The sequence below is a fragment of the Xiphophorus maculatus genome, chromosome 10 (assembly GCF_002775205.1).
Source record: "Xiphophorus maculatus strain JP 163 A chromosome 10, X_maculatus-5.0-male, whole genome shotgun sequence".
Lineage (NCBI taxonomy): Eukaryota > Metazoa > Chordata > Actinopteri > Cyprinodontiformes > Poeciliidae > Xiphophorus > Xiphophorus maculatus.
Window position 1 is genome coordinate 9,820,605 of NC_036452.1, and position 17,997 is coordinate 9,838,601.

Consider the following 17,997-nt stretch of genomic DNA (forward strand, 5'->3'; position numbering starts at 1 on the left):
ATCCCAACACTTTAGGCTCACATATATTATAAATTCCACTTTCCTCACAGGTAGCGGCCCTCCGCTGCGTTTGGTGGGAAGCGAGGAAGACTTCGAAGGTCGTGTGGAGGTTTTCCACGCGGGCCGGTGGGGCTCCGTCTGTGACGACCAGTGGGACGACAGAGACGCCGAGGTGGTGTGCAGACAGCTCGGTTACGGGTATGTCGATCCATATTTTTGTCATCTGAAAAATAAAATCTGTTTAGTTTTGTCTCTTATTTAAAAAAATTCAAAGAAACGTTGCAAAATATTTTATTTGTTTGATGTTTAATATATGAAATCAAACATGAGTTGAGTAGTTCACTTTTATTAAATTTGCATACAGCTTGAAACTTAAGTTAAGAAGAAATTTTAATTTCAGCGTAATTACATTTCATGCCTTGATAAAGATCTTCCCCCCCCACATTTAATCAACAATCTGTTTAAAAATCCTTCAATCTGGTATTTGTCTTTACTTTAGTCCTCTTCAGAATCACTAATCAGATTTTTATTTGTAGAAAAATGTGCCATGCACAATTTTACAATTGTGCACAGCTTTGTCTTTGTCAAACAATATCACAATGAAATATGTTGAAGTTAAACAAAAAGTCAAAGGGAAATAAATCCATACGGATATTTATTTCATTTTTTAATGCTTTCAAATTTTTTAATAGTAAAGTTTATCTGTACAAAACGTCTCATGAACAAGGCAACTCAAAGTGCTTTACACCATAATAACCGATTATGTGAAACATAAACATTACATTTTGTCAAAAGTCATCAAAAGAAAACATACATCAAATATTGATAAATGTTCCAGTTATTATGAATCAAAGGCAACTCTAACAAAAACAAAAACTCAATTAATGTATCTTTGGTTAAATCTGTCAAATCAGAAATCTTTATTATTTTAGTTCAAATGAAAACGTTTGTATTCATATTTAACTAAAGTTTATTCTACAGCCTGATCTAGTTTTACTTTTAAACAGATGCATTTTCTGGTTTACTTTTTTAAGGCTAATAATAGAGAGAATTTGTGAACACAATAAATGGGACTTAATTTCTGTAATCTTTTCCTCTAAAACTACACAGAGCTACATCTGTTAAAGAGCTTCGTTAGGCCGATTGTGTTACAGAGTGAGCTGGAAACATTGAGTGGCAGGAGAAACTGGGAGAGCAACGAGTTGTTGCCGTGTAGATCAGGAACAATCCAGGGGAAACACCTGTTTACGTTGCATCACTGCAGGTTTTCCTCTCCTCTCCAGCTGTCAAACAGCCAATAAGTTGTAACTGAGAAGTGAATCCCATGTTCAGCGCTGGGTTGCATCACGTCTCCCGAAGCGCCAGGGGACAGCGTCGCATCTGTGTTTGTAAATAAAAGACGATCTGCAGGTGTTCACACGCCGGCGCGCAGACTCATGTTTGACACGTTTTGACAATTCAAAGCAAAATGGTTGATGTTTTTTGTAGTCTACAGGGTCCGGTTTATTAATATTGTGAGTTTCTGTGTCAAACTTGCTTCATGTTACCAGACTTCTCAAAATCCTCCCTGGACTAAGCCGACAGCTTCAGATGCAAAGAAATAAATAGAGATCCAGCACAAAAACAGTCCATGTGATTTTATTGGATTTATTATACATCTAAATTAAAAATACTAGCATTTAAAATGTTAAAACTATTTATTTGAATCATTGCAGCTTCCTAAATTCAGTCTGTTTTATTTTTTATTTTATTTTATTTATTTATTTTTTACAAATAATGACAGTAAGTGAATGCTTAGTAGGTACTGTGGTATAACCTTATGCACATATAGACATATTTACGTTATTGGAAGATTGTTGAAATTCCAATAATGCATGCCAATCAAAGACACAATTATTCAGTGACTGCTTTTGTCAGACCAAAAAAATGAATAAATCCAAAATAATGTTCATCTCACTGCAGCTTCTTAGCATTGACAAAACAGAGCCTTCTCGAACAAAAATGGCTTTTTTATATCTACAAGAGTTCAATTAATGAACTTCAGTAAAATATTTAGCCCACGACAAGCTGATTGTCCACAATCCAATATAATCTGCAGCTGAAACTTCCCTCAGATGTGTCTATTTCTCACAAAGTTTGCAATGTAACTTCCATTAGAGTTAATGTTTTAAGTGTTTTGGAGAAATATCCTGATTATTTTGACTATTATCTTCATTCACAGTGTATTTAGATTTATTTTTGTTTACTTCTTTTTGTTCAAACAAAACTTCACAAGGCTTGCAAAGACTTGCAAGACTTGAAAGAAAAAGGAAAAATTGCACTGTCATTCACGTCTCAGGTTGGTGGTTCCAAACGTCACAACAAGCAGCGTCCACCGGCGACGTCTTCATTCTAGTGTTTTTCTTTCCCAATCATTCGTAAAGTGAGCATCACTTGAGCTGATTCTCCCTCTTACTCCTCTCTGTCAGGAAGTGTTTCGACTTCTTGGCTGATATATTTATATATATTTGGATCGAGCAAAAAGACTCGAAAGCCTTGTGAATGTGTGAAACCAACACATTTATTTGGCAAGGTTTTGCCAAATTGATAAACAGAACAATAATGTTACCTGAATTCGGAAGGCTTTTATCCACTAAAACGCCACACAGTGATGTATTTTACTTCTGCAATAAGCACCGTTATTTCAAAGTTTGTAACATTATAATAATGTGGATGTGTTTGGATGAGTTTCCAGGTCTCCACTGCTTCAACGCATCTGTTTCTGTTGGTTTTGCTGCTTGTCTTTGCTTTCAGCAAGACACCTGCAGGTTGTCTTTAAGTTAAACATCAGTTTCAAACAAGCAGAAACACACAGGGACAAAAACATATCCGCAGCAGGGCTTTTATAGCATTTCTCCATCAATAAGTTATGGCTACAAGGAGCCACCTGGTAGCTATTTATTATTCAACAAGGATTTTTTATATGTACTTTATATAGCATATTAGTTTGACACATTTAAGTTACTTTGTGTGGGTTGAAGGAACTGCTGTGGAGAAGGGATGTATGCAGAATAAAGTGCTTTTTAATTCAGTGATGACAGATTTTATCTTATATTTCCCCACAATACCAAAACTAAGGAACTCCTGAAAAGCAAATCCAAATAAATATGCATTATAAGAAGCCATTTTCTAAGTCTGAACAAAGGTTTCCTGTTCTCACTACCCAAAAAATGTTGAAGTAAAAAGTGAAAACATTTTTAAAATGCAACAAATATTATTTCTGCATTTTTGCAATACTATTTTCACATATAAAAAAAAACCACGTATAATCTGTAATGTTTCTTTTAAACCAGTTTAAGCTTGATTGGCATACAGAGTGTGTGTGCGTGTGTTGCAGGGGTGTGGCAAAGGCCTGGTCGTGGGCTCACTTCGGGCAGGGATCAGGTCCCATCCTGCTGGATGCTGTGAAGTGCACAGGAAACGAGCTGTTCCTGGATCAGTGCCCCCACAGCGACTGGGAGCAGCACAACTGTGACCACATGGAGGACGCTGGGGTCTCCTGCAGCCCTTATACAGGTTAGGAATAGACTAGTGATGGTTGGGGTTTTGGAAAATGTCTGGGTTTGGCATAAATGCAGTTACTAAAATGAATGGAAGTCAATCCAGAGTCCTTAGTTATAGAGGTATAACGATGTGTCTGTGTTATGAGCTATAACCTAAAAACAGAACTTCTTCTTATGGGTCCCATAAGGAGCAGTTGGTTCCTACAAAGTAGTATTTGTTGGGAAAATGGCCCTTACACTCCATCAAACACAAGGCCACACACAGAGGTGTGAGATCCTCCTTCTGCTACCCACAACCCCCACTATGGCACAAGTTTTGAAAACTTTATTTCCTCAGATTTCCTGCTTGAGCAAACTCCAAAAAAACAAAAAGTTAAAATAAAATGCTTTCAGGACACAAATTGCAGACAGATAAATTATCTTTTTTGTTACAGTGCTCATGCCCCACTCGTCCACTCCCATTAGAATGCCACCCTGGGAAACAGCCCGTATGAAAAACCTTGGCCAAATAAGCAAACACTCTCATCAGGCTCAGAGCAGCTATTTATACCTCCTGAACAACAATAAATGATGACTATCCTGTCTGGGGAGAGCAGGAACTAACAGGAAACGGATCAGTTACTGTACCTAAAGTGAGCTCAATAATTAACCTGAAAGTTAAAATGAATGAGAGCAGTTTTGTTTGTAAACATCAATGTTACCTGGTGACCACAGTGAAGATTTTGACGATGTTTCAGATGGCGTGGTGCGTCTGGTTGGAGGCGACACTCCCTGGGAGGGTCGGGTGGAGGTGTTTCACAACGGCGACTGGGGGACGGTGTGTGACGACCACTGGAGCCAGCAGCATGCAGAGGTGGTCTGCAGACAGCTGGGATACAGGTAGGAGCTGTAATCTTGCAAAATGCATATTTAAAATTAACTTTTATTGTAATAAATGTTTTTTAAAAGCTGTACTTTTGTGTGTTGGTGCAAGTCTCCACATGTTTTGGATAGGAATGCAAGTTATTGAGTTAATCTAAAGTTGATTAATTTTATCAATCAATTAACATTTAATTAAATATATTTTCTTAAAAATTTGATTTCTTGCTTTTATAATAGGTCTGACCATCCTTCCATAACATAAAGGGTTAGTTTTTCATAATATGCTTAATTTAAAAAAGAACATAATTAAATTTTAACATTATTTTGTGCCACTTGTATTAAATGCTGACCGAATGAACACAATATTGCGGTTCTCTCACACTGCACAACACTGGAACAAGAGCAGCAGGAATGTTAAAACTTCGCCCCATCAAGCGCTTTAAGCCGACAAAAAAACTTTGCTTTTTGGCATCGTGTCTTTTCCCGTCGTTTTCCAATTTTGTTGCGTTATTCCCACCGCTTTTCCGTAGCATCCTCACCTTCATAGCACGTCAGTAACATTTCAATGATAAATTGAGGCTGCTCCGCCATGAAGCTCGGCTGAAAGAGAGCTATTTTAAGGTGAAACTCAAAGAGCTTGTCGAGTGTCTATATTTCAAAACAGAACTGCATAATGTACATTTTCCATCCCACACCGGATTCCTTTTGGACCGTTTCTCTTTCCCTTCCGGCATAGCCCCACCGCCATTTTTGTTTCTTTATCAACGGCTCCGCTTTGGGATGACCAGCAGCGCCCTCTGCTGAATGGCGGCCAAACTACAACAGTTTGGCCGTCTTCTTAGACTTTCTTGAGATTTAGGTCGCTTGTATCTTGAAGAAAATGTTCATTTAATATTTCAATTAAAAAATATCACAAATAAATAAATAGGCGTTTGTTCATTTTTATAAAATAATTTTTTTGTTAAAATTTTGACATGTTAATTTACAAATATTTTTTGCCACGTACTCTGTCACCTTTAATTTCTGGAAAAATATTTTCAGAAAGACTATGTCAGACAGCGGAAATATTTGGTTCCTCCCAGGTAACTTTGATAATTAAAAAGTAAATGTTTCCAAATATACAGGATTTATTGAGTTATTAAGTTAATCGATTGAAACTAATTTTAATCTAACAAACCATTATTTATTAGAATAAAATAAATAATCTAATATCTATTAATTAACTGAGTTAATTAAGTGAATTAATTTTTAATTCAATTAATTCCCTTGTCTTCTCGCATCTGAATAGAATGAAGTTAGAAAGATAAAGCCTCTCTGCCATCTTAACCTTTCAGGGGTCATGCTGAGGTCGTAGTGGACGGGATGTTCGGGGAGGGCGTTGGTCTGATCCTCCTGGACGACGTCCACTGCGAGGGATCCGAGACTTCCCTGCTGGACTGTCACCATGGGATCTGGGGACGGACGGACTGCTCCCACAGCGAGGACGTTGGCGTTCGCTGCAGAGGAAGATCCAGCCAGGAAACCAACGAAGTGCCGGTCATCGCACCTTCAACAGGTAACGCACAGAGACAAATACGTAGAGTAAATTAAACTCAGGCCAGAACTAAGAGATTTTAATGTTCTGAAACTTTTCACTGTTTATTTGGACATTGTAACTATCGCCACTTCAGCCCAGGCAAGTGTTAGTCATTTAAACATTTGATTTTAATTAATAAAATGTTTATGGCATCTGTGACTTCAGAATTAGTATTAAGTCTGTACAGCATAAAAATGAGTCCACTCCACATATTATTATAAGCTTCAATGTATTTTATTCGATTTGTATGTGATAGACCAGTAAAATAGTTCATAACAATTATTCCAGCTATAAAACATTTATACATGAAATAATTTGCCACTGGAACTAGTACTTTTTCACCAATATTAAATAATTAGTGACTTAAAACAGACTTCTGTATCTTGCTGAAAAGTTACTTGTAAGTTAATTTTGTCTTATTTTAAGCATGCTAAGATATTTCCACTTGAAACTAGACCAAAAATACTTAGTAAGATTTTGTGTTTTTGCAGTGAAGTCTTTGGTTGAAGCAAAGGCGTTTCATGTATATTTCTTCAGCTTCAAAAATTACGCTCTACTTTGTGATATTTTATCAAATTTAAATAAAGCACAATGGCATTTATGGTTATTATGTGACAAAATGTGAGAGGATTAACAATGTAAATACTTTTGCAGGCCACTGAATGTGACTACATTGTTTCTAGATGTCAAACACATGTGTTTGTGTGTCTCGGAGTTAGCTGCAGATAAAATAAACGCTCCTCTGGGGTTCAGGTCTGCCTGCCAGCATGTTCAGGTCATTAAAATGAGAATAGCTCTCGAATGCAGAGGCACCAGATGACATTTAACGCCGTCAGCGGACACATAGTTCAGAGCATCCCAGCAGACTGGGCCCTGCAGAGGAACATGCGCGAATATGAATGCAAATGAGAGTTTTTCTCCCTGCCAGGACCCCTGGTGCGTCTCGTGGGCGGCAGCAGCAGGAAGGAAGGTCGAGTTGAGGTGTATCTCCATGGAGACTGGGGAAGTATTTGCGACTCAGGATGGAACGACCTCAACGCCGCCGTGGTGTGCAGACAGCTTGGACACAGGTTTAATTTTATATAAGAGTTTGACCCTTTCTATTTTAATCTGTGCAACAGAAAAAAGAGAGAGAGAGAGATGACTTCCCCTGATGTTTGTTTTTCTCAGTGGTGGAGCAGTAGCAGCTAGAGGGTTCGGTCAGGGAAAAGGGCCCATCCACCTGGACCAGGTGAGGTGCACTGGGAAGGAGGAGTTCCTGGGCGAATGCCCTTCACTCGGCCTGAACGTCCAGGGCTGCAGACGCAGGGAGGACGCAGGGGTGAAGTGTGACGTCGAGCTGCGGAGCTCGGCTGCGAAGACCAAACCTCGGGACGAGAGCTGCGGGATGAGGAAGCTGGTGGAGGACGAAGGGAAGACAGGAAGTCAAAGAGAGAGCAGCACGCTCAGGTAAACCGAGGGTGAACAACAATGGCTCTATCTAGTGGTGGCATGGGGAAGTTTAACATAATTACTCCCATTTGTGGCGCTTTGGTAACAGAAGCGTTCAAAAAAATAGGACAATATATAGATAAACATTGATTGACGATATTCTAATTGTAAGAAATTGTTTTTATGAACAATTTGTAGTTTGATTAGTTTCCTTCTTTTTAGTTAGATGTGAAAATTAATTATTTTACATGTGTGTAGTTATTTTCTAGTTAAATCATACTAGATTACCATCAACTTGTCCAGGGGCTACAGGTGGAAATGTCCATTTTTTGCTATAACCTTTTAAATTGTTAATTAAATGTTATACATTGTCTCTGTGTAAAATAAACAGACAAAAACTTTATTAGCCTTATTGCAATAAAACCTTCCTTAAAATTTAGACAGGTTTTCTCTGGTATCTTAGGTGATGAGCACCAAATAGTTGCTCCTTGCTATTATTCTTCCAGATTCTCATTTGCACTTTTTCTCAATTGCTTTGATGAAATTCTCTAATCAGAATTAAAATTCTCACGCCTGTCAGGTTTCCTTTAGAAACCAAAAGAAGAAAAAGATTAATAATGGTTTCTTTATTGTATGTTTGCTCCTAGGATGACGTGGCCCTGGCAGGTGTCGGTGTGGCTTCACTCTCGAGAAGGATCCGGTGGTCCTCTCTGCAGTGGGACTCTGATCAGCCCCTGCTGGGCGCTGACGTCTGCTTCCTGCCTCAGCAGGTGAATCCGGCTCCTGACTCTCCATCACTTCCCGTAACAAAATGATTCTCCAGCGGGAGCCGTTCACTGCTTCCTCCTAAAGCGCCCTCCGTCCCTCTGCTGCAGGTTCGGCAGCGACCCTTCCAGGTACGTGGTTCGCGTCGGGGCGTCGGAGCAGACTCTCAAACCGGAGCAGGTCGTGGTGCACAGGAAGTTCAAAGGTCAGAGTGGAGGCCACGACCTAGCGATGCTGAGGCTGCCCAGCTCTAAGGGCCACTGCGTGACGTTTGAAGCGAACACAAACGCAGCCTGTCTACCTGCTGCCGACTCTGCCACAGGGGCGAAAACTGGATCATGTGTTGTCATGGTTACCACAAGCTGGACTGGACCGGGTTAGTGATTTTTCTCCCATTCATCTTTGATAAACAGCATGCAAAACAACCAGAGACATCCTTAAATAAAACATGAAAACATTATGATTTAATGATTAAAAACTGAGTAAAACATTTAACAAAAAATTTCTTTTGACTTCAATCTTTTCTGTTTGAATATTTTCTATTAGTTTTTACAGTAAAATGTTTCTCAAAAGGACGCCTTTATAATTCTTAAAACTGGCCATGAATAAATAAATTATTAACATAAAAAAGACTAAAAATTAATGATAAAAAACAAATAATTGGAGCGACGACAGTAATAACACTTGTAATCAAGCTCTTCACTATGTTCAGAATGAAAAATGATAAATAATTGATACTAATTACAATAACATACAAATTAAAAATTAACAAAGTAAAAATCCACAGTGGATGCCATCATGGACTCAATGAATATTTCCTATCAAAACAGGACACAGAACAACTGGCAGAAGGAATAAATAGTGGAAACAACAGAAAATGATGTAGAAATGTTTAAAATTTCCAAGATTAACTTGACAAAATGTCAAAGACAATAAGAAATAAAGTTAAATATTTTGACAATTTTCTGTGTTGCTATAAAACTTGTCACTCTGGCGCCACCTGTTGTTGGATAGACGAAAGGAATTCAGTGAAAGTTGCCAGAAACTACCTTTTATCTATGAAAATGTATGTAAATAATCAGTTTCACTGTTCATCATACGCTCAAGATAGGACAGAAAAATAATAATTCTAATTAAAGATATTTATTTTCATCTACTTTCAGTCTATTTAAGACAAATGAAGCACAAACTACCGACAGATCCTACAGGCAAAACAGGGAATGTTTTGTGAATAAGTAAGAGATGAGGTAAACAGATCACCGGAACACAATGATTTGATCAATAAATAAAATGCCAAAGCAGAACAGAAAGTCCCTGTTTTGAGTTCTGGATATTGTCATTCGTAGAGCCGCATTGGATTTCAGTTCTTTGTCCTGTGTCTCTAAAAAAGTCTGCTTCTTCTTCTTCATAAGAAAATGAGAAAAAAGGTATTTTTAAACAGTGTACCAGTAGAGGTGGTTTTTATACATGGACCATGTGGGCAGTTGTCCAGCATGGCATTACAAGGGGATTGGAGGTGAAAACCCATGTTGCGTAGGACTTTAGGGTGCATTCACACCAGTCCCGTTAAGTCCGCTTTAAATGAACTCTAGTTCGTTTGTCTAAAAAGTCTAGTTCGTTTGGGGACATGTGAAGGTCCAATCAAACTCGGATGCAGAAAAAAAAGCAAAGTCTGATTCACCTAAAGACCTCGATCTTGGTTCAGTTGAAGTGAACTCTGGTGCAGTTACAATTTTGGTCCAAGTCAATCTGGACTATCATGTGAAAACGGCCAGAATCTGGTGTCACTCACTACTATCATGACTCCACTACAAAACCGTCACACTTCTCGTAAATACAGCAGAGTTTACATTTTGTTTAGGAATTAAATCCTCTGCTCAGCTAATCAAGTGTTGACGTTTAAAATATTTCCTGCATTTTTGTTTCTCACAGACTCAGTCATCGCTTCCTGGGTCGCTCTGATGTCGTCATGGCAATGCAAGAAGCGCTTCGGTAACAGTTTCTCCAGTCACGGCACGCTGTGCGCCGGCAGTCCGCCGGACACCAGCATCCTTCACGGCGACGGTTGCCAGGGCAACTCCGGTGGCGGGCTGCTGTGCCAGGAGGAGTCAGGCCGATGGGTCGTGGCTGGGGTCGTCGCCGGGGGCTACGGCTGCTCCGACCCGTCCTCCCCGGCGCTGTACACCCGAGTGAGCCGCTTCAGGAGCTGGATCGACGAGGTCATCGACACGCACGGGCGTCTGGAGGAAATGCACGCACCCGCAGCGACGCGAAACGAGCCCACGCGCGCCGATGATGACATTTCACACGATGAACACTTCGACACACACCAAGAGCTCAAACACAAACACACTCATCAGCAGCCCAGCTTCAAGAACACACACATGTTCCACACAGAGGATGCAGACAAAAACAAACAGATGGAGGTCTGATTGAGGCCGTGCCATTGGCCACCACCTGTGCCACGTGACCACCCGGAGGGAGGAAGTAGCTTAGCATTGAAGCATTTTTACTAACAGAGTTGAGGCAGAAATTGGTGTGAAGTTTGGGATGATCCAGATTAACAGCATGATAATTATCAGGGACAAATCAGAACAGCATGACAAAAACTATCGGAGGGATTTACTGAACATGGTCACACATTAATCTATGCTAATCTAACTTATTTATTTGTCCTCTGTGTGAGTTATTAGGAAAATAGTGAAACTAAATCAGAACATATTTAGGCTCTCTGTAAAAACCTCGACAAACCTGAGATGAATCATGTAGATAATCCCCTGCAGCAGACCAGTCTCGTCCCGGATTAGCTTTTATATAAAACTTCATGTGTGCTTATACTTTTCAAACAGGGCTCATTTCTTCAGGTTGTTGTCTTAAAACGTTACAAGTGAAAGTGCCGTAGGTAATTTAGCTGCTTAACTCAGGACCATACCACTGCTTTAGCATGCGCTGCTGTTTTTATAACCTCTGACCTGCAACTTAGCACTGACTAAGATGAAATAATTAATGGTTGTTGGTGTCTTAGTGAGGGAAGCTTATGATAATATTAGCGGCTATAACCTTTAGCATTAAGTTGCTGTTTTCATCCACCACAAGGGGGAGCTACAGCCAAGGATTACCATTCTGGAAAAGTCTGCTAATTATTTTCCAGGTCTGGGTAAGTATGGAAAAAGAAAAGACGATATGGAAAAATACTTGTAATTTTTCCCTTCCATTTTGTTTTCATCTTCTGCTCACTCTTCCTTTCATCCTTCTTTTTTTTCCTCCTTCACTTACATATTTCCAGCATTTCAGACTTCCTGAAAAACAAATTCTTTTTGTTTGGTAGTTTGTTCATTTCATCCTTCCTTCCCTTTTTCCTCCCTTCATTTCTTAAGTATTCTTTCTTTCTCTTATCCTTCTTTTCTTTCTTATGTCATCCATTTTTATCCTTCAATTCTTCCTTCTCTTATCTCATTTTCTTTCTTCCTTCTTTCCCTTCCTTTCTCTGCTCCTTAATTTTTCCCTTCTCTGTCCTTCCTTCTTTAGATCATCCTCTCTTTTGTCCTTCAATCTGCCCTTTATTCCTTCCTTCTTTCCTTCAATATTCAAATTGAACATTTATGGACTAAAAGGACAGAGAGTTGAGGAAATGTGGGTCTTCTGCTGGACTCCTGATATCCCAGATAAACAATGTTTAAAAACCTTGATATTTATGGTGTTGATTGATCGTTTACCCTTCAAATAAAAGATAAAACATGGAGTTTAACAAACAAACGCCACGCTCCCCTCTCAAGTTAAAGCCTTAAAGTGATCAGAAACAGCAGCGTAGCAACACTTTTAGTATCTTTCTATATTTAAAAGCAGCAAAAACACTGGTATGGTCCTTTTAAGCCTGTACAGGAAATTATCTCGTTTGAAAGCCATTGGACGCCTTCCGTCAGGTGATAAATATCCTTTTTGTATCGCTCTAGACCCGTACAGTAGGTAGTTCCTCAGATAGATGGATAGATAGCTGCTGCTTCTGAGTTTAGATAGTACTACTGTAGATAGCCAACCTGCAGAGGCTTTTTCTGTTACTCCCTGGGCAGATGTGTGATCCCACCAGAAGGGAGCGACGTTGCTGTATTTTCACAGGGCGGCCCGCTGCCAAAAGACCCGGCCCTGATGTTGATTTTATACGGTCGCAGTAATAAGTGTACGGACTCGTGCTTGGTGTGCTGTGAATCATTGTGTCGTGAAGCATCTTGTAAACTGTTACCGCCTGTCCTGAGCCTGTTGTTCTGGTCCTGTAGATAAATCCACTCCTGCAGCCCCCCTCAGACTCAGTGATCTCTTGTAAATACAGTTTGTCTCGGAGATGTGAGGCTGCAGGGTGAATAAACTTGTGTTGAACCTATCAGCTGCTCCCTGGTGTAATGTGCTGAATCATGTTAAGTATTAAAGCATTTACTGACTAAAACTTCCATGTTTTGCTCTTATTTCTCTTCTGAGACGCGATGGATGTTAATATTTTAAAACCTGCATCTGCTTCAATTTACAAAGGATCATGCATGAAAACTTCTGATGTCAGGAGAATTTCCTGAACCAAGATATCAAGATCATAAACCAAAAAGCAAAAGGATTTATACTGTAACACATTTTTTCATGTTGGGACTACAAACATGAACATATTTTATTAGGATATTGTGAGAAAAACCCATCAGTTGAGCACAAATGGGAGGTGGAGGGAAAAGTTATTTATGGTTGGAGGGAAAAGTTATTTATGGTTTTCAAATAAAAACACAAATCTTTAATCTGACACCCCTAAATAAAATCCACTGTAGCCATTTTCTTACAGTAAATATAACCCATTTGTGAGTTGTATGGAAATACTGAGTCAATACTTGTAGAATCACAACAGTACAATATTTTGGGGTACAAAAACACAAAATCTTATCACGTATTTTTGACTAGCTTGTCGTGCTAATGTCTTGCTACACTTGAAGTGAGACAAAACTAACTTACTTTCAGAAAGATATAGGAGTTTCTTATAAGTCAATGAATCCTTAATATTTATGAAAAAGTACTAGTTCCACTGGCAGATTATTTCACTTACAACAAGACATTTTTCCTATGTTATATGCTTTTTGGTGTCTGGAAGAAGGAGCCCTTTCAGGCACTGTGCCGTTACCTAGCAACCCCAGAAAGTTCCAGTCCATCACCTAGCAACACAAGCTGAGCTCCTAGTTTGGTTAGCTAGTTTTACCTGCTGCACAATGACGGGAAAAGATGTTTTTTGTTGACTTACCCTCCAGAAACCACTTTCTGCAGTCTTGTTGGTTGCTTTTCAAAGGTGTACGGTTGTAAAATTGCGCGTCTGTCTGCCGCCATTTTCACCAGTGTTTCCAGTGTAAACGTTGAGTTGAGGGGCGTAGTCACTTTAAATCCTTTATTTGGATTTAAAGTGACAAGACGCCCTAAAACACGTGTCAAACTCGAGACCCGTGGGCCAAATCCGCTTTTTATGTGGCCCTCTACATTCTAAACTAAACAATAAGTCTGTTTAAATATGTTATCAATCAAATCAATGCAGTTTTTTATCTGTTTAGTACCAAATTATATCAATCAGTCCCTCCAGTTTCTTGAGAATTATTGTGGAAATTCACACAAAATCAACACATCCCAGCACTTTTTTTGCGCTAATACAGTTCAATGCAGATTTTTCTTAAAAATTGTCAAAAACTTTCTTACTTGTACTAAACAGCTGCCTCAACGTCAATTGATATCAAATTATAGTCCATGATATACACAGCGAGTGATAAAAAGTCAAATTTACCACCACAAATAAGAGCAAATATTTTCAAATTAGTACAACAAACACTTTGATTTTTATTGCAGAAAAATCACAAAAACAATCAAAATTCCAGAGGAACTGAAAAAAATTTCGGTATTGTTTAATTTTAAGAGTTTATTGATATTTTAAGTTTAGTGAACAGGTTTTATCAATATATTCTGGCACAACTGGCCCTTTAAGAGCATTTATGATCTTGATTTGGCCCAAAACAAAAATGCCCTAAAACGTCTCATTCTGAAAGGGGCTCTCAACAGGAGTAACTGAGCAAACTGAACTGATGAAATACATAAACTTTAAATTATCGTTTGGGTTTGTCAAACCCAAGGAGAAACGGTTTTCTCCTGTAACCTGCTTGTTCCATTGTCAAGGGCAGAATTCAAGCAACAACCACCCTGACTGGAGGCCATTTTGTAGTTTGGTACGTTTGCATGTGAGCCACAAACGTCCCATCTTTGGATGATGATGAACCGAGCAGTGCTCTCTTTGAGAAACAGAATTGGACAAACAAAATAAAGCGATTAGTTACAAAACTGCAAGTAATTGAAAAATAAATCTTCTTAGCTGCTGTTCTCGGTCACCCATGAGCGCTGTTAATCATTTCCTTTGTCCCTCCATGAAAACAGAGGGACCAGAGTGGATTGGCCTTTCATTCACTGTAATGAGCCTGCAGCCTGTCAGGATGCAGATTATTTATTGATTCTTAATGATTTACATAAAATGGGCTGAGATTTTTAAAATTAAATATTAATGTTGGCGTAGGAATGGAAGAGTGTGATTTTATGATAAACACTCAACACGGAAAACAACTTTGCTCTGACCGTCAAGTCACTTTAGATGAAATGTGGTTTTAAATTATTAATTACTGATTGAGAGAAAACATCATGGATGCTTCAGGACTCAATCTTCCTGAAGACTCTTTATTGCTTTTCCACATTAATCAAGTGATGAATGATTTAAACTGCAAACAGACATGTTGCTGTTTCCTTTGAACTATTTAGGAGTTGGATGATGGAGTGTGTTTGTGTTTCCATAGAGGGAGCCAGAGATTTTATTATTATTATTATTATTATTATTATTATTATTATTATTATTATTATTATTATTATTATTATTATTATTATATAAATCTAAAATATATACTTAGAATTAAATTAGGTTGGGAATAAAAATAATTATTGAAATATTTAACTAATTTTGGAAACGTAACTATTTTCAAATGATTAACGACACTAAGAAATATAGAAAATTTAATGAAAAATTTATTTTATATATCACAACTTTAAAGTGCAAGTTAATAAACACATTTAAATCTAGAATTCATCTATAAAACCACTAGATATTTGGTTAAAAATAACTTTTTCTGATCTTTTTTAACATTCTTCAGAAGGACACTATTAAATACCTTGCATTACAAATGTTGATTATTTATGCTGACAAATAAAATAAATTCATAAAATGTTGCAGCATGAAGCATTTAATAGCATATGTTTTAAAATAAGTTCTTTCTATAAAATGTTCCACAGGAATTGAAACCTAATTACATTTTTTATGCATTCATTTCAAACTAATTAATGAAAAATGTTTAAATATTAAAAATAATTGTTAAAATAATAAACATATTTATGCATATACAAAGAGAGATATTACAAATGAATATTTTTATAGCAACATTTTTAAAGTCAATGTTTAAAATCGGATGTAGAGCAGCCATGTGAAACTGGGTCAGATTTACAGGAAGGAGCTGATGAACTGCTGAGTCATGTTTAGCTCTCAGGGTTCTGTAAGTGTTCACACCTCCAGGTCAGGATCTGTTTCTGTGAAGCAGAAAGTGCGGCATTTTCCTGCTCAGAAAATAAACCGGAGCGCCTCCAACGTGGAGTTTGCAGTTTGATCTTAACGCGACACAGTTAATCCTGCTTAATCTATCTTATTCAATACGCTTCTGTATCCGAGGTAATAACAGGAAAAGGTCACACGTGCCTCACAGAGATTAAAAAAACTAAATGAAAGCTGACATAATTTCCAGGAAGTAACGATGTGGTTTTATGTAACGCCTCTTGTTTGAAGAACTGCTTCAGCGACCGAATGTGGCCACGAATCACCAGGTGAGAAACACCTGGTTCATAAAGTACAGGGAAGGAAAAGTACTTACTTGTGAATCAATGAAACATTTAACATCTTCAATACATTTAGCTATTTATTGCTTAATTTCTGCAACTTAAATATTCTTACGGTGAACAGATTTATTCATAAAATGACACCTTTTAGATTTAGCTGTAGTTTGTAGATAGTACATAGTTTATTCCTGACTTGTTTTGTTTCTTTGTAACTCATTAGTAAATAGACAGTATGATTAGTATAAAACCTCATTATAATTATTAATTAGCTCCTGGAGATTTTCACTACATTTAATTACATTCTGAGTATTTTTTTGATGTAAAAATAAACCTTACACTGCAAAGACACAAAATTGTATGAAAAAAAAATTGTATTGTCGTGTATTTTTTTTTTCTACATTTAATGCAGATAATTTAGTACACATGAAATAAGACAAAACTATCAAGTAACTTTTCAGAAATAGAAGATTTAATATTGATTTTTTTTTAAAAGTATTAGTTCCACTGGCATTATTTCAATTATAACATGGAAAAATGTTTTGCTACAAGTGAAACTAGTACTCTTTAGATTAATATTAAGGAATTATTTACTTAAAACAAGCTCCGCCATCTTGCTGAAATGTTACTTGAAAATGTTAGTTTTGTCTTATTTCAGGTGTGCGAAGATATTTGCAGTAAAAACTAGAAAAAAGCCAGGTAAGATTTTATGTTTTTGCAGTGTATTGTGTTTAAAGTTTAAAGACATAAAGTGGAAAGAAAAAAAACTCACTGGACTTTCTTAAATTCATTCTAACGGTGTCGTGTGAACGTTTATTATCAAGCTGTTTTATGTCTATTACCTTCTGAAGTCAACTTATTTTATTAAAATGAGTCAATTAAAGTTGAAAATTGAGACCTGAGGGCGTCATTTTTGCTCTTGAGGAAGAAATCTTTGCACTGCAGTGAAGATGCTAGAAACTGCAGCAGTTCGCGCTGGCTGGCTGGCTGGCAGCAGTTTCCTCCTGAGATTTGCTCTCGCTGCAGCTTTCCACACATGAACAATGAGCATCGGGACGGATTCATGGCGCTCCAAACTTCAGAGAAGATGGGAACTTTCCAGATGTAAAGATGAAGACAAAAAGAAAGAACAGCTGCAGGGCAGACAGGATGTGGAGGCGACAGCATGGTGTAGATCTCACCCCAATTATCACAGAAGCCCTCGCTCTGCGCTTTTCCCGCGGGTCACTGGGTTCACTGCCTGGGTCAATAAAAGCTTCACCTGTAAGGGAGGAGAAACCGAGTCCAGCTGCTGGCGTCTACACTGCAGGCGAATTCCCCAGATGCGATCCGTCTTCAACGTTTTCACGGCAGTCTGAACGGATCCGTTTCACGACGCCATATGGGGCCATTAGGTAGAATAAAGAAGGCTATTTCTGACAAATAACTCAGAAATTCTGAGATTTGTCTCAGAAATTTTCTATAAACTAGAAAACTTCCAAGTTCAAAAAGTCAAAAGATTTGCAACAAAAACTCTGAAATGTCTGAGTTTCAAAGGTTGATCATGTTCAACTTTTGAAACTCAGAAAATGTTCAAACGTCGAAAATGTTTGACTTCCAAAACTCAGAACTTTCTTTTTTTCCCCCTAACAAATTCTCAACCTTTCAAACTCAAAGTTTTTGTCTAGAATTTCTTTAGCAAATTTTTGACTTTTTGAAATCAGAAATTTGTAAGTTTTTTGTAGAATTCTTTTTTTCTAGCAAATTTGTTTACTTTTCAAAAATCTGAAATAAAACATTTTTACACATGAACTGGAAAATTTGATTTGGAAAATTGACACGTTTCATTATAAGACTTACGAAACGAACAAAACTGCAGGTATGTGTCTGTTCCTGGTGAACGTTTTGACTAAA

The 17,997-nt window shown here is 37.8% G+C and overlaps 1 protein-coding gene across 1 annotated transcript in view; it reads left to right on the forward strand.

Annotated features, from left to right (window-relative positions):
• LOC102226447 (neurotrypsin-like) overlaps positions 1–12,620 on the forward strand; it is a 33,873-nt gene extending 21,253 nt beyond the window's left edge. The window contains exons 6-14 of the mRNA XM_023340855.1: positions 51–198; positions 3,377–3,555; positions 4,280–4,421; positions 5,738–5,958; positions 6,908–7,049; positions 7,150–7,428; positions 8,058–8,180; positions 8,286–8,551; positions 10,108–12,620. Of these exons, the coding sequence (XP_023196623.1) occupies positions 51–198; positions 3,377–3,555; positions 4,280–4,421; positions 5,738–5,958; positions 6,908–7,049; positions 7,150–7,428; positions 8,058–8,180; positions 8,286–8,551; positions 10,108–10,607 (2,000 nt within the window). The 3' untranslated portion in view covers positions 10,608–12,620. The remainder of the gene's footprint in view (positions 1–50; positions 199–3,376; positions 3,556–4,279; positions 4,422–5,737; positions 5,959–6,907; positions 7,050–7,149; positions 7,429–8,057; positions 8,181–8,285; positions 8,552–10,107) is intronic.
• Positions 12,621–17,997: the final 5,377 nt, after the last annotated feature.